This window comes from Aulonocara stuartgranti (assembly GCF_965226115.1).
Source record: "Aulonocara stuartgranti genome assembly, chromosome: 13".
Lineage (NCBI taxonomy): Eukaryota > Metazoa > Chordata > Actinopteri > Cichliformes > Cichlidae > Aulonocara > Aulonocara stuartgranti.
In genome coordinates this window covers 2829657-2850172 of record NC_138949.1, presented here as the reverse complement: position 1 = coordinate 2850172, position 20516 = coordinate 2829657, and the positions used below count along the sequence as shown (strand labels likewise).

The 20516-nt window shown below is 41.0% G+C and overlaps 1 protein-coding gene across 1 annotated transcript; it reads left to right on the top strand.

Moving 5' to 3' along the window:
- The first annotated feature begins 919 nt into the window (after nt 1–919).
- Nucleotides 920–3454, top strand: LOC309719853 (uncharacterized protein). Its single transcript, XM_082556232.1, has 2 exons — nt 920–2112; nt 2569–3454. Exons 1-2 carry the CDS (start codon nt 948–950, stop codon nt 3081–3083), a joined length of 1680 nt encoding a protein of 559 aa, XP_082412358.1. The 5' UTR covers nt 920–947; the 3' UTR covers nt 3084–3454.
- Nucleotides 3455–20516: the final 17062 nt, after the last annotated feature.

Genomic DNA, 20516 nt, shown 5'->3' with positions numbered 1-20516 from the left:
TGTCTTGTTCCAGCTCAAGTCACACACACCAATCAATAGACCACAGTATAAACACAAACCTGAAGCAGAGGCAGGAATTACAGAAACAATAGAAGGCCTGCTAAGGGCCGGGGTGTTAGAGCCCTCTCACTCACTGTGGAACACACCAATTCTACCAGTGGAGAAACATGGAACAGGAAAATACCGTATGGCACATGATTTGAGAGCCATTAATGAAATATTGCTCTCTACTACTGCACCGGTACCAAATCCGTACACAGCTTTATCAGCTATCACATGTGACCAAAAGTGGTTCACGTGCATAGACCTGGCAAATGCATTCTTTTGTCTTCCTCTGCATGAGTTACTCAGAGACATTTTTTCATTCACATACAGAGGCCAACAACTCAGATACACACGTTTGCCACAAGGCTTTGCACTTTCTCCAGGCATTTTCAATCAGGTGCTTAAAGAAGCCCTGTCGTCATGTAAATTGCCTAATGATTGTACATTAATACAATATGTTGATGATCTTCTCATTGCAGCCCCGTCAGCAGCGGATTGTACAGCGGCATCGTTCGTTGTGTTGAATAGGTTGGCGGAATGTGGCTTTAAAGTAAGTAAAGACAAGCTGCAGTTAGTTCGCCCTGAAGTGACCTTTTTGGGCCGGGTAATCGCACACAAATCAGTGGGTTTGATGAACACACACAGAGACCAAATTTTGACACACCCAAAACCGCGAACTGTGAGAGAAATGCTTTCTTTTCTTGGTTTAACAGGTTACAGCAGGCAGTTCATTCCGGATTATGCAGGCAAAACTGCCCCTTTAAGGGGCCTAATGAAGCAAGTTGGTGTTCGAAACTTTAAGGCTGAGTTGCCTTGGACCCCTGAAGCTGAAGCCGCATTTATTAGGGTAAAACAGGATTTCTCAAGGGTTTCAGAAAAAAGGGGGGGGTAGAGAAGTGCTCATGTATGTTAGTGTAAAACTACATCCAACAGAAGCAAAGCATCCTACATGCACACAACATGCAGCAGGGGTCGCTAGAATTATCCAAAAAACAGCACATGTAGTGAGAGAACACCCACTAAAAATACTCACTACACATAGCATAGTGGCATACGTGAATTCACAAGCATTTTGTATGTCACCACGGGCACAACAGAGACTGAGCAAAGTCTTAGAGGCCCCAAATTTGACATTCACACATGAAGGAATTAACATGGCAGATTTAATGGGTGTAGGGGAACCACATGACTGCGCCAAAAGAGCACAGATCGAGGAAAAGATTAGAGAGGACCTGAAGGCCGAACCCATACCGGGAGCTGAGGACTGGTTCACCGATGGATGTTGCCACCGAGACGAAGGAGGACTGAAAGCAGGGTATGCGGTGGTCTGCAGAGTAGAAGGAGATTATCAGGTCAGAGAGTCAGGAAGGATTGAGGGAAAGCAGTCGGCCCAGAGAGCTGAAGTGATAGCCTTAGCTCGAGCTTTGAGACTAGCCAAGAACAGGAGAGTGAACATCTACACCGATTCGGCATATGCGTTTGGAGCAGCGCATGTGGAGCTGCCTCAGTGGAAAAGAGCAGGATTCAGAACAGCAACCAATGCACCTATTTCCCACAAACATGAAATGGAGGAACTGGAAAAGGCCTTGGCTGACCCAGAGGAGGTGAGCATTATAAAATGCAAAGCTCACTCCCAAGGAACCAGCATGGTGGAAAAAGGAAACCAGAGAGCAGACGAAGCCGCAAAGGAGGCCGCAGGCTACAAAGGACAGAGACAAATGATACAGGTAACATCAGAAGAAGAGATACCTGTTGACCTGATTGAGGAAGTTAAACGGGCCCAGGAGGAGGCATCCCCAGAGGAAAAGGGGGTGTGGAAAAACAAAGGAGCCTGGCAGGATGGACATTTGTGGAGGGGGCCAGACGGGCGCCCCGTGCTGACAGCCAAAATGGCAGAACAGAAGGTGGATGAAGCCCACGGACTTGCCCACGTGGGGAGAGCCCAGATGGAAAGAAATTTGTGTCATTGGTGGCATCCTGAGCTGCGAGGAATGATAAGGGAGAAGGCCAGGATGTGCTTAATCTGTGGGGCACACAATCCTAAGCCAGCAGTAAAACCGGAAGTGGGTAAGTTTCGGCCCCCTGAGAGGCCGGGAGAGGAGATTGTTATTGATTTCACTGATATGATTGATTCCGGGCCGGGCGGTGTAAGATATTTGTTAGTGTGTGTTGACGCTTTGACCGGCTGGCCAGAGGCCTGGGCTACAAAAAAGGAGGATGCTAAGACGGTCATTAAGTGTTTAATCAATCATTACATTCCCCGTCATGGGTTCCCGAAAAGAATTAGATCAGATAATGGAACCCATTTTAAAAATCAAGATTTGGAAAAAGTAGAAAAAATGTTGGGCGTCCAGCATAAATTTGGAACGGTCTATCATCCTCAGTCTCAGGGGAAAGTAGAAAGAATGAACCTAAATTTGAAAAACAAATTGGCAAAAATCTGCGCGCAAACAGGGCTAAATTGGGTCGCAGCCCTGCCGGTTGCGTTGATGACCATAAGATGTTCTGTTAATCAATCCACAGGTTTTACACCATACGAGCTGCAAACCGGGAGACAGTTTCCGGCACCTTGGACGGTGGGCTCGGTTGAACGGGACAAAAAGGGGAACCGGTCCCACGCAGACTACTGGAACGAGCTAAAGGCGCTAGTGTCCAGTTTCACGAAACAGGCGGCTTGTAAAGGGCCCACAGGAGAAGGAGAGGTCCCGGACGCGAAAACAGTGTGGCTGAGAGTCATCAAACGAAAGTGGAAGGAGCCCCGCTGGACTGGTCCATATGAGGTATCGGCTCGGACGGCGACAGCGGTCCAACTGAAGGGGAAAGGCGACACCTGGTATCACTGGACGCAGTGCGTGGCTGCGCACGAGGGCTTGGTGGGGAAGGATCAATCTCAACCCGACGCAGGTGAAATTGAGCGGCAGAATAATCCCTCACACCTGTGCAACGGACCGACCGGTGGTCTACCCGGAAGGTCGAAGAAAGAAGAGCAGCCAAGGAGGAGATCGCCGCGCCAACGAAAAGGAGCGGTACCACACTGAATACCTAAAACAGGAGAGAGGCTCTGACAAAGGGCTTTGAACTTTTTACTACACCATAACATTCACATACCACCATGCCATCACAACAATTAGACACTGGTGATGAAAGAAGAGTTTCAAAAGCCATCACAATGTTCAAAATTATTATGAGTTTGATGTTAACTATGTTGCTAATCATGGCTATTTGTTTTTTGATTTGTTTGTTGCAGACCGACCCGGGAAACCAGTCTGAGCACGGAGGCCATGCCAGTCCGGCGTTGTTTGATACACCAAGTACATCACGCGTGGTCCATAGTGATTTAAGGTTGCGGGCAAGAGTGAAGCGCGAGGTCTCTGGTAAAAAGGATGAGTGTCTCAGCACATATGGTGGTTTAGGATTAGATTATGTTATTGGCTCCACAACTTCCTTTACGTTTGATCTGTGTGATGTTGTTAATTGCAGGGACGTCGGCAGTGCTTGGAGGGGATACAATGTGTGGGTCTGTTGGGATTATTCAGTGAGTACGCACTGCGAGAGGGGAAATCGTCCGTATGACAGCTGGTGCCGTAATTGGGACCAGGTAAGGGGTTACACTGGGCAAAATTGGGAACCATTAGAATCAGGATCAGAAAACGGGCTTAAACTACAGAGGGATTTTAGCCCCTCTGGAAACGCGTTAACTTTATCATTGGGGAATTGGCATCGCAAACAATCTATGTATTTAATTTTGGGGGTGGAAATAGCGGGGGTTGATCCAAAAGGGTTAATTAAGGTTAATTTCCTAGAAAAAACTAATCGCGTACCGTCAGGTAGAGAAGACATGACAACTCGTGTGTTTGCCAGCCCCACCAGCTCTGTTGCATCTTTTACAGGGCAGGAGGGGAGCGGGTCATCGGAAGCTATACCAGAGGAGCACGAACCAAGGGAGAGGCGAGTAGTGTCGGTGGACTACACCACCCTGAAACCTCAGGATTTGATTGAACGCGCTACCGGGTTCAGTGACAGTAACATCTGGCTGGACTGGATAGCCCAAAATGCTAGAGAACAAAAAGTGGCTAATTGTGTAGCCTGCGCTTCGGCAAGGCCGCGTTTATTTATAGAGCCTGCACCTCTGCATCCAGAGGATCAGTGGGGCTATAATTGTATGTTGCAAATAACTAGAGGAGCTGTGAATACGGGGAACTGCACTGTGTTGTCCAGTCTATTTCCCCCTATTGGCAAGCTCACGCAAGTAGGGCCGTTTATGCCCCGGAAAGATAATTATACGTGCTTTAAGTTTACCACAGATAAAGTTAAATATCGGTTGGGGGAAATTGACCCCAGTTGGTGTTCGGTCACCCAGATTGGGAGGACCACCAACAATGTGAGTGATGCAGCCACCCTAATTGGGACTTGGGCTAGGAGCGGGCTGTATTACTATTGCGGGCACAGGACTCTACTGGTACGTGTTCCTCTTGGGAGCGTGGGGACGTGCGCGATGGTGAGACTAGGAGCGCCACTTATGCTTATCGGAAATAAGGTAAAGTCAATTCCCTCACACAATACGCGCACTTTGGCAGCCAGGCGCAAAAGACACATTTTGAGAAAGAGAGGAATACAAGACACAAATGTTTATGACCCTAGAATGAATTCCCCCACCTGGATCGACTCCATTGGAGTGCCCTGGGGGGTTCCAAATGAATTTAAACTTGTTGACCAAATAGCAGCCGGGTTTGAAAATATTCCAATAATTTCTGCTTTCTTTCCAGTGACTCCAAACAAGAATGTAGATAGGATTAATTATGTTCATTACAATGTACTGAGGCTCTCTAACCTGACCAGAGACGGATTGGAGGGGTTAGCGGAGCAGGTGGGTCCGACCTCGTTAATGGGAGTGCAGAATAGAATGGCCCTTGACATGTTGTTAGCGGAAAAGGGGGGCGTGTGTGCTATGTTTGCCGACCAGTGTTGCACCTTTATTCCAAACAATACTGCTCCAGATGGGTCGGTAACCAAGGCTCTGGAGGGCCTAAAGAGCCTTTCTGAAATTATGCATGATCACTCCGGTGTTGGTAATCCGTTAGAAGGCTGGCTGACCTCAGTGTTCGGACGGTGGAAGGGGGTCATCGCTTCGGTCATGTTTTCTTTGTCTGTTGTGGTGGGTATTATGGTTATTTGTTGTTGTCTCATCCCTTGTGCCAGAAGAATGTTCAAAAGTATGTCTGTGAGGGCAGTGGACCCTGGAGTCATTACTCCAATGTCCATGATGCCAATGATGCATGTGGAACTGAATGTGTAGGCCAAGGAGGGACACAACTGTTTGTGACCTCTGGATTCTCCAGAGGTCAACAGAGGGAATTGTAGAATAAGGAGGGGATGTTTTTCTCATTATCATTTAATATTTTAATATGCCATTATTAGTTCACTAGAAGTATATAACCAGCTTTGCATTAAGCATGAATTGAAGTTTTTGATCTTACATTATTCTTTGCATTACAGTGATGGTGATAACTTTAGTTTGATCTTTTTTACAGGTACCAGAATAATAACATGATTTTCCATTGCAGATGTAACCATGATCATTCCATACACATTGCAGTTTGTTGCTCATTCTAGAGTTGTGCTCAAGGTAATTAAAGGTTAAAAGCTACAGCCAGCGCGAGTCTGGCTGATCTATGGAGGGCAAAGGCTTTGAGCTTGGAAGGCCGCACGCGCTTACACAGCACTTATAAGATGTTATTCTTGGTGATTTTGTGCTTAGTCATGTTTTAATATGTTTTAAGTAGAAGTAGCTGATCCAGCAATATTCATTTAATATTATATACTTGATTTAGAGCAATACACACTGATGGTCTTAATAAATGAAAGAGTCCTTGTAGCTGCCATGTTGTGTCTTAGCAGGGTACAGACGGTTCCAGGAGACGGGGGCAGTTAGCATCTGCCCTCGGGAAGGAGACAATGTTATTCTTTTTGTTAAATAAAATTGTCAACATTGATTGTATTACACCTGTCACTACGCATGAGGGGGCGTTCTAATACCCTGATTTCATAAAACTATGGTGATGTGTTTTTTGAGATGAGATCTGAGACTGTCTGCATACAGTGTCCATCTCCCACGTGTGTGATCATTAAATCATCGTTTGACTCAACCCGACCGGACCAGTGTTGTTATTGTGGGTTTTTCCTCTGGTGTCCAGCTCCAATATTTTTGAACCATAACAGTCGTAGGAGCTGGAGTGGGCAAATTATTTACTTGGAGGTCTTTCTTTCTTTTACCTTTTTTATCAGGTATGTCAGATTTCATGTTGTTTTTGTTTTATCTTATGTCAAATATGTTACGTGTAAATGCATATTTTATGTTTAATGTAAAAATAAATGCCACCCCTTTTTCTACAATTCCCCTGTGGGAGAGGAGCTGGAGTGGGTAAATTATTTACTTGGAGGTCTTTCTTTCTTTTACCTTTTTTATCAGACACAACGCAGAATCACACCGGTTACACTCAAACAGCTGCAAAACCTGTTTTCCCAGCACGGAGACCTTGAGTTCTATAAGATAAAGCCATAAACATGTTTGTCTGAGTCTTCTATCAAAAGTTACAGCTATTTATATGAAGTTGTACAAAAACGCTTTCTTTCGCCAAGACAGTGCGTTTCTCACTGTTACATGCATTTGAATGGGGAACTCCACCGAAACAAAGTATAAGTTTTCATTATGTGAATAACTTGGAAATCTTAGCTCAAACAGCTGCAAAACCTGTTTGCCCAGCACGGAGACCTTGAGTTCTATAATATAAGGCCATAAACATGTTTGTCTGAGTCTTCTATCAAAAGTTACAGCTATTTATATGAAGTTGTACAAAAACGCTTTCTTTCGCCAAGACAGTGCGTTTCTCACTGTTACATGCATTTGAATGGGGAACTCGACCGAAACATTATGTGAATAACTTGGAAATCTTAGCTCAAACAGCTGCAAAACCTATTTGCCCAGCACGGAGACCTTGAGTTCTATAATATAAGGCCATAAACATGTTTGTCTGAGTCTTCTATCAAAAGTTACAGCTATTTCTATGAAGTTGTACAAAAACGCTTTCTTTCGCCAAGACAGTGCGTTTCTCACTGTTACATGCATTTGAATGGGGAACTCGACCGAAACAAAGTATAGGTTTTCATTATGTGAATAACTTGGAAATCTTAGCTCAAACAGCTGCAAAACCTGTTTGCCCAGCACGGAGACTTTGAGTTCTATAAGATAAAGCCAAAAACATGTGTATCCGAGTCTTCTATCAAAAGTTACAGCTATTTATATGAAGTTGTACAAAAACGCTTTCTTTCGCCAAGACAGTGCGTTTCTCACTGTTACATGCATTTGAATGGGGAACTCGACCGAAACAAAGTATTGGTTTTCATTATGTGAATAACTTGGAAATCTTAGCTCAAACAGCTGCAAAACCTGTTTGCCCAGCACGGAGACCTTGAGTTCTATAAGATAAAGCCATAAACATGTGTATCCGAGTCTTCTATCAAAAGTTACAGCTATTTATATGAAGTTGTACAAAAACGCTTTCTTTCGCCAAGACAGTGCGTTTCTCACTGTTACATGCATTTGAATGGGGAACTCGACCGAAACAAAGTATTGGTTTTCATTATGTGAATAACTTGGAAATCTTAGCTCAAACAGCTGCAAAACCTGTTTTCCCAGCACGGGAACCTTGAGTTCTATAAGATAAAGCCATAAACATGTGTATCCGAGTCTTCTATCAAAAGTTACAGCTATTCATATGAAGTTGTACAAAAACGCTTTCTTTCGCCAAGACAGTGCGTTTCTCACTGTTACATGCATTTGAATGGGGAACTCGACCGAAACAAAGTATAGGTTTTCATTATGTGAATAACTTGGAAATCTTAGCTCAAACAGCTGCAAAACCTATTTGCCCAGCACGGAGACCTTGAGTTCTATAATATAAGGCCATAAACATGTTTGTCTGAGTCTTCTATCAAAAGTTACAGCTATTTCTATGAAGTTGTACAAAAACGCTTTCTTTCGCCAAGACAGTGCGTTTCTCACTGTTACATGCATTTGAATGGGGAACTCGACCGAAACAAAGTATAGGTTTTCATTATGTGAATAACTTGGAAATCTTAGCTCAAACAGCTGCAAAACCTGTTTGCCCAGCACGGAGACTTTGAGTTCTATAAGATAAAGCCAAAAACATGTGTATCCGAGTCTTCTATCAAAAGTTACAGCTATTTATATGAAGTTGTACAAAAACGCTTTCTTTCGCCAAGACAGTGCGTTTCTCACTGTTACATGCATTTGAATGGGGAACTCGACCGAAACAAAGTATTGGTTTTCATTATGTGAATAACTTGGAAATCTTAGCTCAAACAGCTGCAAAACCTGTTTGCCCAGCACGGAGACCTTGAGTTCTATAAGATAAAGCCATAAACATGTGTATCCGAGTCTTCTATCAAAAGTTACAGCTATTTATATGAAGTTGTACAAAAACGCTTTCTTTCGCCAAGACAGTGCGTTTCTCACTGTTACATGCATTTGAATGGGGAACTCGACCGAAACAAAGTATTGGTTTTCATTATGTGAATAACTTGGAAATCTTAGCTCAAACAGCTGCAAAACCTGTTTTCCCAGCACGGGAACCTTGAGTTCTATAAGATAAAGCCATAACACTTAGACCCCCGGAGAGCAGTCATTTTGGTTTTCTACCTTAGACCCCTGCGGAGTCATCATTTTGCGTTTCTACCTTTAAAAGCCGGAGAGCAGTCAGTCAAATGCTGGAGTCGTTCATATGTATATTAGGTCGTTACCTAGGAATTCTGGAGGGAGGGGAGTGGGGGTGAGTGATTGAGGGGGTTTGGGAGTGGAGTGTTTCAGTTTGCCATCTTAGGGAGAAATCAACACATGTCCTTTGTATGTCCTTTGTTGCTGACATTTATTGATGAAAACAGTACAAAAAACCAACCATTTGTACACATATTTACAAATAATGATAAAAAGTGAGTGAGTACATTTCAACATTTTCAGCAATCACTCACAATCCTGGCACTGCCACGGTATCTGTCGTCTGCATTTACCACATGTGTACCTGTAGCAGTGAACACATCGCACAGTGGCCTGATTTTTTTTGCATCTGTGTACTTGGATTTTAGGTCGCAAGCCACCCAAAACTTGCTCCATGCACCACTCAGCAGGCCATTTGTAAATATGTGTACAAATGGTTGGTTTTTTGTACTGTTTTCATCAATAAATGTCAGCAACAAAGGACATACAAAGGACATGTGTTGATTTCTCCCTAAGATGGCAAACTGAAACACTCCAAGTTGGTGACTTTTGGAGATTTGTTTCCCTGGATGATTGAGAATGCATCAAGATGAAACACAAAAGGAAGCTCACCGCTTTTAGCAGCTCCCCCACCCCCTCAATCACTCAGTGAGTGATTGAGGGGGTGGGGGAGTGGAGTGTTTCAGTGTTTCAGTTTGCCATCTTAGGGAGAAATCAACACATGTCCTTTGTATGTCCTTTGTTGCTGACATTTATTGATGAAAACAGTACAAAAAACCAACCATTTGTACACATATTTACAAATGGCCTGCTGAGTGGTGCATGGAGCAAGTTTTGGGTGGCTTGCGACCTAAAATCCAAGTACACAGATGCAAAAAAAATCAGGCCACTGTGCGATGTGTTCACTGCTACAGGTACACATGTGGTAAATGCAGACGACAGATACCGTGGCAGTGCCAGGATTGTGAGTGATTGCTGAAAATGTTGAAATGTACTCACTCACTTTTTATCATTATTTGTAAATATGTGTACAAATGGTTGGTTTTTTGTACTGTTTTCATCAATAAATGTCAGCAACAAAGGACATACACCCATGTGTGTTGATTTCTCCCTAAGATGGCAAACTGAAACACTCCAAGTTGGTGACTTTTGGAGATTTGTTTCCCTGGATGATTGAGAATGCATCAAGATGAAACACAAAAGGAAGCTCACCGCTTTTGTTGCTGCCATAAATGCCATTAGTTCAGGGAGGTCCATGAACCAATGAACATGCTCCATGCACCACTCAGCAGGCCATTTGTAAATATGTGTACAAATGGTTGGTTTTTTGTACTGTTTTCATCAATAAATGTCAGCAACAAAGGACATATAAAGGACATGTGTTGATTTCTCCCTAAGATGGCAAACTGAAACACTCCACTCCCCCACCCCCTCAATCACTCACCCCCACTCCCCTCCCTCCAGAATTCCTAGGTAACGACCTAATATACATATGAATGACTAGCCAATTTAGCTTCCACTTCCACCATTTGACTGCTCTCGGGTTTTATAGGTAGAAAGGTAGAAGCCACTTCCACCATTTGACTGCTCTCGGGTTTTATAGGTAGAAAGGTAGAAGCCTGGGGATGCTAGTGATAAACATGTGTATCCGAGTCTTCTATCAAAAGTTACAGCTATTCATATGAAGTTGTACAAAAACGCTTTCTTTCGCCAAGACAGTGCGTTTCTCACTGTTACATGCATTTGAATGGGGAACTCGACCGAAACAAAGTATAGGTTTTCATTATGTGAATAACTTGGAAATCTTAGCTCAAACAGCTGCAAAACCTATTTGCCCAGCACGGAGACCTTGAGTTCTATAATATAAGGCCATAAACATGTTTGTCTGAGTCTTCTATCAAAAGTTACAGCTAGTTATATGAAGTTGTACAAAAACGCTTTCTTTCGCCAAGACAGTGCGTTTCTCACTGTTAGATGCATTTGAATGGGGAACTCGACCGAAACAAAGTATAGGTTTTCATTATGTGAATAACTTGGAAATCTTAGCTCAAACAGCTGCAAAACCTGTTTGCCCAGCACGGGAACCTTGAGTTCTATAAGATAAAGCCATAAACATGTGTATCCGAGTCTTCTATCAAAAGTTACAGCTATTCATATGAAGTTGTACAAAAACGCTTTCTTTCGCCAAGACAGTGCGTTTCTCACTGTTACATGCATTTGAATGGGGAACTCGACCGAAACAAAGTATTGGTTTTCATTATGTGAATAACTTGGAAATCTTAGCTCAAACAGCTGCAAAACCTATTTGCCCAGCACGGAGACCTTGAGTTCTATAAGATAAAGCCATAAACATGTGTATCCGAGTCTTCTATCAAAAGTTACAGCTATTTATATGAAGTTGTACAAAAACGCTTTCTTTCGCCAAGACAGTGCGTTTCTCACTGTTACATGCATTTGAATGGGGAACTCGACCGAAACAAAGTATTGGTTTTCATTATGTGAATAACTTGGAAATCTTAGCTCAAACAGCTGCAAAACCTGTTTTCCCAGCACGGGAACCTTGAGTTCTATAAGATAAAGCCATAAACATGTGTATCCGAGTCTTCTATCAAAAGTTACAGCTATTCATATGAAGTTGTACAAAAACGCTTTCTTTCGCCAAGACAGTGCGTTTCTCACTGTTACATGCATTTGAATGGGGAACTCGACCGAAACAAAGTATAGGTTTTCATTATGTGAATAACTTGGAAATCTTAGCTCAAACAGCTGCAAAACCTATTTGCCCAGCACGGAGACCTTGAGTTCTATAATATAAGGCCATAAACATGTTTGTCTGAGTCTTCTATCAAAAGTTACAGCTATTTCTATGAAGTTGTACAAAAACGCTTTCTTTCGCCAAGACAGTGCGTTTCTCACTGTTACATGCATTTGAATGGGGAACTCGACCGAAACAAAGTATAGGTTTTCATTATGTGAATAACTTGGAAATCTTAGCTCAAACAGCTGCAAAACCTGTTTGCCCAGCACGGAGACCTTGAGTTCTATAAGATAAAGCCATAAACATGTGTATCCGAGTCTTCTATCAAAAGTTACAGCTATTTCTATGAAGTTGTACAAAAACGCTTTCTTTCGCCAAGACAGTGCGTTTCTCACTGTTACATGCATTTGAATGGGGAACTCGACCAAAACAAAGTATAAGGTTTCATTATGTGAATAACTTGGAAATCTTAGCTCAAACAGCTGCAAAACCTGTTTGCCCAGCACGGAGACCTTGAGTTCTATAAGATAAAGCCATAAACATGTGTATCCGAGTCTTCTATCAAAAGTTACAGCTATTTATATGAAGTTGTACAAAAACGCTTTTTTTCGCCAAGACAGTGCGTTTCTCACTGTTACATGCATTTGAATGGGGAACTCAACCGAAACAAAGTATAAGTTTTCATTATGTGAATAACTTGGAAATCTTAGCTCAAACAGCTGCAAAACCTGTTTTCCCAGCACGGGGACCTTGAGTTCTATAAGATAAAGCCATAAACATGTGTATCCGAGTCTTCTATCAAAAGTTACAGCTATTCATATGAAGTTGTACAAAAACGCTTTCTTTCGCCAAGACAGTGCGTTTCTCACTGTTACATGCATTTGAATGGGGAACTCGACCGAAACAAAGTATAAGGTTTCATTATGTGAATAACTTGGAAATCTTAGCTCAAACAGCTGCAAAACCTGTTTTCCCAGCACGGAGACCTTGAGTTCTATAATATAAGGCCATAAACATGTTTGTCTGAGTCTTCTATCAAAAGTTACAGCTATTTCTATGAAGTTGTACAAAAACGTTTTCTTTCGCCAAGACAGTGCGTTTCTCACTGTTACATGCATTTTGAATGGGGAACTCGACCGAAACAAAGTATAGGTTTTCATTATGTGAATAACTTGGAAATCTTAGCTCAAACAGCTGCAAAACCTGTTTTCCCAGCACGGAGACCTTGAGTTCTATAAGATAAAGCCATAAACATGTTTGTCTGAGTCTTCTATCAAAAGTTACAGCTATTTATATGAAGTTGTACAAAAACGCTTTCTTTCGCCAAGACAGTGCGTTTCTCACTGTTACATGCATTTGAATGGGGAACTCGACCGAAACAAAGTATAGGTTTTCATTATGTGAATAACTTGGAAATCGTAGCTCAAACAGCTGCAAAACCTGTTTGCCCAGCACGGAGACCTTGAGTTCTATAAGATAAAGCCATAAACATGTTTGTCTGAGTCTTCTATCAAAAGTTACAGCTATTTATATGAAGTTGTACAAAAACGCTTTCTTTCGCCAAGACAGTGCGTTTCTCACTGTTACATGCATTTGAATGGGGAACTCCACCGAAACAAAGTATAAGTTTTCATTATGTGAATAACTTGGAAATCTTAGCTCAAACAGCTGCAAAACCTGTTTGCCCAGCACGGAGACCTTGAGTTCTATAATATAAGGCCATAAACATGTTTGTCTGAGTCTTCTATCAAAAGTTACAGCTATTTATATGAAGTTGTACAAAAACGCTTTCTTTCGCCAAGACAGTGCGTTTCTCACTGTTACATGCATTTGAATGGGGAACTCGACCGAAACATTATGTGAATAACTTGGAAATCTTAGCTCAAACAGCTGCAAAACCTATTTGCCCAGCACGGAGACCTTGAGTTCTATAATATAAGGCCATAAACATGTTTGTCTGAGTCTTCTATCAAAAGTTACAGCTATTTCTATGAAGTTGTACAAAAACGCTTTCTTTCGCCAAGACAGTGCGTTTCTCACTGTTACATGCATTTGAATGGGGAACTCGACCGAAACAAAGTATAGGTTTTCATTATGTGAATAACTTGGAAATCTTAGCTCAAACAGCTGCAAAACCTGTTTGCCCAGCACGGAGACTTTGAGTTCTATAAGATAAAGCCAAAAACATGTGTATCCGAGTCTTCTATCAAAAGTTACAGCTATTTATATGAAGTTGTACAAAAACGCTTTCTTTCGCCAAGACAGTGCGTTTCTCACTGTTACATGCATTTGAATGGGGAACTCGACCGAAACAAAGTATTGGTTTTCATTATGTGAATAACTTGGAAATCTTAGCTCAAACAGCTGCAAAACCTGTTTGCCCAGCACGGAGACCTTGAGTTCTATAAGATAAAGCCATAAACATGTGTATCCGAGTCTTCTATCAAAAGTTACAGCTATTTATATGAAGTTGTACAAAAACGCTTTCTTTCGCCAAGACAGTGCGTTTCTCACTGTTACATGCATTTGAATGGGGAACTCGACCGAAACAAAGTATTGGTTTTCATTATGTGAATAACTTGGAAATCTTAGCTCAAACAGCTGCAAAACCTGTTTTCCCAGCACGGGAACCTTGAGTTCTATAAGATAAAGCCATAAACATGTGTATCCGAGTCTTCTATCAAAAGTTACAGCTATTCATATGAAGTTGTACAAAAACGCTTTCTTTCGCCAAGACAGTGCGTTTCTCACTGTTACATGCATTTGAATGGGGAACTCGACCGAAACAAAGTATAGGTTTTCATTATGTGAATAACTTGGAAATCTTAGCTCAAACAGCTGCAAAACCTATTTGCCCAGCACGGAGACCTTGAGTTCTATAATATAAGGCCATAAACATGTTTGTCTGAGTCTTCTATCAAAAGTTACAGCTAGTTATATGAAGTTGTACAAAAACGCTTTCTTTCGCCAAGACAGTGCGTTTCTCACTGTTAGATGCATTTGAATGGGGAACTCGACCGAAACAAAGTATAGGTTTTCATTATGTGAATAACTTGGAAATCTTAGCTCAAACAGCTGCAAAACCTGTTTGCCCAGCACGGGAACCTTGAGTTCTATAAGATAAAGCCATAAACATGTGTATCCGAGTCTTCTATCAAAAGTTACAGCTATTCATATGAAGTTGTACAAAAACGCTTTCTTTCGCCAAGACAGTGCGTTTCTCACTGTTACATGCATTTGAATGGGGAACTCGACCGAAACAAAGTATTGGTTTTCATTATGTGAATAACTTGGAAATCTTAGCTCAAACAGCTGCAAAACCTATTTGCCCAGCACGGAGACCTTGAGTTCTATAAGATAAAGCCATAAACATGTGTATCCGAGTCTTCTATCAAAAGTTACAGCTATTTATATGAAGTTGTACAAAAACGCTTTCTTTCGCCAAGACAGTGCGTTTCTCACTGTTACATGCATTTGAATGGGGAACTCGACCGAAACAAAGTATTGGTTTTCATTATGTGAATAACTTGGAAATCTTAGCTCAAACAGCTGCAAAACCTGTTTTCCCAGCACGGGAACCTTGAGTTCTATAAGATAAAGCCATAAACATGTGTATCCGAGTCTTCTATCAAAAGTTACAGCTATTCATATGAAGTTGTACAAAAACGCTTTCTTTCGCCAAGACAGTGCGTTTCTCACTGTTACATGCATTTGAATGGGGAACTCGACCGAAACAAAGTATAGGTTTTCATTATGTGAATAACTTGGAAATCTTAGCTCAAACAGCTGCAAAACCTATTTGCCCAGCACGGAGACCTTGAGTTCTATAATATAAGGCCATAAACATGTTTGTCTGAGTCTTCTATCAAAAGTTACAGCTATTTATATGAAGTTGTACAAAAACGCTTTCTTTCGCCAAGACAGTGCGTTTCTCACTGTTAGATGCATTTGAATGGGGAACTCGACCGAAACAAAGTATAGGTTTTCATTATGTGAATAACTTGGAAATCTTAGCTCAAACAGCTGCAAAACCTGTTTGCCCAGCACGGGAACCTTGAGTTCTATAAGATAAAGCCATAAACATGTGTATCCGAGTCTTCTATCAAAAGTTACAGCTATTCATATGAAGTTGTACAAAAACGCTTTCTTTCGCCAAGACAGTGCGTTTCTCACTGTTACATGCATTTGAATGGGAAACTCGACCGAAACAAAGTATAGGTTTTCATTATGTGAATAACTTGGAAATCTTAGCTCAAACAGCTGCAAAACCTGTTTGCCCAGCACGGAGACCTTGAGTTCTATAAGATAAAGCCATAAACATGTTTGTCTGAGTCTTCTATCAAAAGTTACAGCTATTTCTATGAAGTTGTACAAAAACGCTTTCTTTCGCCAAGACAGTGCGTTTCTCACTGTTACATGCATTTGAATGGGGAACTCGACCGAAACAAAGTATAGGTTTTCATTATGTGAATAACTTGGAAATCTTAGCTCAAACAGCTGCAAAACCTGTTTGCCCAGCACGGAGACCTTGAGTTCTATAAGATAAAGCCATAAACATGTGTATCCGAGTCTTCTATCAAAAGTTACAGCTATTTCTATGAAGTTGTACAAAAACGCTTTCTTTCGCCAAGACAGTGCGTTTCTCACTGTTACATGCATTTGAATGGGGAACTCGACCAAAACAAAGTATAAGTTTTCATTATGTGAATAACTTGGAAATCTTAGCTCAAACAGCTGCAAAACCTGTTTTCCCAGCACGGGAACCTTGAGTTCTATAAGATAAAGCCATAAACATGTGTATCCGAGTCTTCTATCAAAAGTTACAGCTATTTCTATGAAGTTGTACAAAAACGCTTTCTTTCGCCAAGACAGTGCGTTTCTCACTGTTACATGCATTTGAATGGGGAACTCGACCGAAACAAAGTATTGGTTTTCATTATGTGAATAACTTGGAAATCTTAGCTCAAACAGCTGCAAAACCTGTTTTCCCAGCACGGGGACCTTGAGTTCTATAAGATAAAGCCATAAACATGTGTATCCGAGTCTTCTATCAAAAGTTACAGCTATTCATATGAAGTTGTACAAAAACGCTTTCTTTCGCCAAGACAGTGCGTTTCTCACTGTTACATGCATTTGAATGGGGAACTCGACCGAAACAAAGTATAAGGTTTCATTATGTGAATAACTTGGAAATCTTAGCTCAAACAGCTGCAAAACCTGTTTTCCCAGCACGGAGACCTTGAGTTCTATAATATAAGGCCATAAACATGTTTGTCTGAGTCTTCTATCAAAAGTTACAGCTATTTCTATGAAGTTGTACAAAAACGTTTTCTTTCGCCAAGACAGTGCGTTTCTCACTGTTACATGCATTTTGAATGGGGAACTCGACCGAAACAAAGTATAGGTTTTCATTATGTGAATAACTTGGAAATCTTAGCTCAAACAGCTGCAAAACCTGTTTTCCCAGCACGGAGACCTTGAGTTCTATAAGATAAAGCCATAAACATGTGTATCCGAGTCTTCTATCAAAAGTTACAGCTATTTCTATGAAGTTGTACAAAAACGCTTTCTTTCGCCAAGACAGTGCGTTTCTCACTGTTACATGCATTTGAATGGGGAACTCGACCAAAACAAAGTATAAGGTTTCATTATGTGAATAACTTGGAAATCTTAGCTCAAACAGCTGCAAAACCTGTTTGCCCAGCACGGAGACCTTGAGTTCTATAAGATAAAGCCATAAACATGTGTATCCGAGTCTTCTATCAAAAGTTACAGCTATTTCTATGAAGTTGTACAAAAACGCTTTCTTTCGCCAAGACAGTGCGTTTCTCACTGTTACATGCATTTGAATGGGGAACTCGACCGAAACAAAGTATAAGTTTTCATTATGTGAATAACTTGGAAATCTTAGCTCAAACAGCTGCAAAACCTGTTTTCCCAGCACGGAGACCTTGAGTTCTATAATATAAGGCCATAAACATGTTTGTCTGAGTCTTCTATCAAAAGTTACAGCTATTTCTATGAAGTTGTACAAAAACGTTTTCTTTCGCCAAGACAGTGCGTTTCTCACTGTTACATGCATTTGAATGGGGAACTCGACCGAAACAAAGTATAGGTTTTCATTATGTGAATAACTTGGAAATCTTAGCTCAAACAGCTGCAAAACCTATTTGCCCAGCACGGAGACCTTGAGTTCTATAATATAAGGCCATAAACATGTTTGTCTGAGTCTTCTATCAAAAGTTACAGCTATTTATATGAAGTTGTACAAAAACGCTTTCTTTCGCCAAGACAGTGCGTTTCTCACTGTTACATGCATTTGAATGGGGAACTCGACCGAAACAAAGTATTGGTTTTCATTATGTGAATAACTTGGAAATCTTAGCTCAAACAGCTGCAAAACCTGTTTGCCCAGCACGGAGACCTTGAGTTCTATAAGATAAAGCCATAAACATGTGTATCCGAGTCTTCTATCAAAAGTTACAGCTATTTCTATGAAGTTGTACAAAAACGCTTTCTTTCGCCAAGACAGTGCGTTTCTCACTGTTACATGCATTTGAATGGGGAACTCGACCGAAACAAAGTATTGGTTTTCATTATGTGAATAACTTGGAAATCTTAGCTCAAACAGCTGCAAAACCTGTTTGCCCAGCACGGAGACCTTGAGTTCTATAAGATAAAGCCATAAACATGTGTATCCGAGTCTTCTATCAAAAGTTACAGCTATTTCTATGAAGTTGTACAAAAACGCTTTCTTTCGCCAAGACAGTGCGTTTCTCACTGTTACATGCATTTGAATGGGGAACTCGACCGAAACAAAGTATAAGGTTTCATTATGTGAATAACTTGGAAATCTTAGCTCAAACAGCTGCAAAACCTGTTTTCCCAGCACGGAGACCTTGAGTTCTATAAGATAAAGCCATAAACATGTGTATCCGAGTCTTCTATCAAAAGTTACAGCTATTTCTATGAAGTTGTACAAAAACGCTTTCTTTCGCCAAGACAGTGCGTTTCTCACTGTTACATGCATTTGAATGGGGAACTCGACCGAAACAAAGTATTGGTTTTCATTATGTGAATAACTTGGAAATCTTAGCTCAAACAGCTGCAAAACCTGTTTGCCCAGCACGGAGACCTTGAGTTCTATAAGATAAAGCCATAAACATGTGTATCCGAGTCTTCTATCAAAAGTTACAGCTATTTATATGAAGTTGTACAAAAACGCTTTCTTTCGCCAAGACAGTGCGTTTCTCACTGTTACATGCATTTGAATGGGGAACTCGACCAAAACAAAGTATAAGGTTTCATTATGTGAATAACTTGGAAATCTTAGCTCAAACAGCTGCAAAACCTGTTTGCCCAGCACGGAGACCTTGAGTTCTATAAGATAAAGCCATAAACATGTGTATCCGAGTCTTCTATCAAAAGTTACAGCTATTTCTATGAAGTTGTACAAAAACGTTTCTTTCGCCAAGACAGTGCGTTTCTCACTGTTACATGCATTTGAATGGGGAACTCGACTGAAACAAAGTATAAGTTTTCATTATGTGAATAACTTGGAAATCTTAGCTCAAACAGCTGCAAAACCTGTTTTCCCAGCACGGAGACCTTGAGTTCTATAATATAAGGCCATAAACATGTTTGTCTGAGTCTTCTATCAAAAGTTACAGCTATTTCTATGAAGTTGTACAAAAACGTTTTCTTTCGCCAAGACAGTGCGTTTCTCACTGTTACATGCATTTGAATGGGGAACTCGACCGAAACAAAGTATAAGTTTTCATTATGTGAATAACTTGGAAATCTTAGCTCAAACAGCTGCAAAACCTGTTTGCCCAGCACGGAGACCTTGAGTTCTATAATATAAGGCCATAAACATGTTTGTCTGAGTCTTCTATCAAAAGTTAAAGCTATTTATATGAAGTTGTACAAAAACGCTTTCTTTCGCCAAGACAGTGCGTTTCTCACTGTTACATGCATTTGAATGGGGAACTCGACCGAAACAAAGTATAGGTTTTCATTATGTGAATAACTTGGAAATCTTAGCTCAAACAGCTGCAAAACCTGTTTGCCCAGCACGGAGACCTTGAGTTCTATAATATAAGGCCATAAACATGTTTGTCTCAGTCTTCTATCAAAAGTTACAGCTATTTCTATGAAGTTGTACAAAAACGTTTTCTTTCGCCAAGACAGTGCGTTTCTCACTGTTACATGCATTTGAATGGGGAACTCGACCGAAACAAAGTATAAGTTTTCATTATGTGAATAACTTGGAAATCTTAGCTCAAACAGCTGCAAAACCTGTTTACCCAGCACGGAGACCTTGAGTTCTATAAGATAAAGCCATAAACATGTGTATCCGAGTCTTCTATCAAAAGTTACAGCTATTTATATGAAGTTGTACAAAAACGCTTTCTTTCGCCAAGACAGTGCGTTTCCCACTGTTACATGCATTTGAATGGGGAACTCGACCGAAACAAAGTATAGGTTTTCATTATGTGAATAACTTGGAAATCTTAGCTCAAACAGCTGCAAAACCTGTTTGCCCAGCACGGGAACCTTGAGTTCTATAAGATAAAGCCATAAACATGTGTATCCGAGTCTTCTATCAAAAGTTACAGCTATTTCTATGAAGTTGTACAAAAACGCTTTCTTTCGCCAAGACAGTGCGTTTCTCACTGTTACATGCATTTGAATGGGGAACTCGACCGAAACAAAGTATAGGTTTTCATTATGTGAATAACTTGGAAATCTTAGCTCAAACAGCTGCAAAACCTGTTTGCCCAGCACGGAGACCTTGAGTTCTATAAGATAAAGCCATAAAAATGTGTATCCGAGTCTTCTATCAGCTATTTATATGAAGTTGTACAAAAACGCTTTCTTTCGCCAAGATAGTATGTTTCTCACTGTTACATGCATACA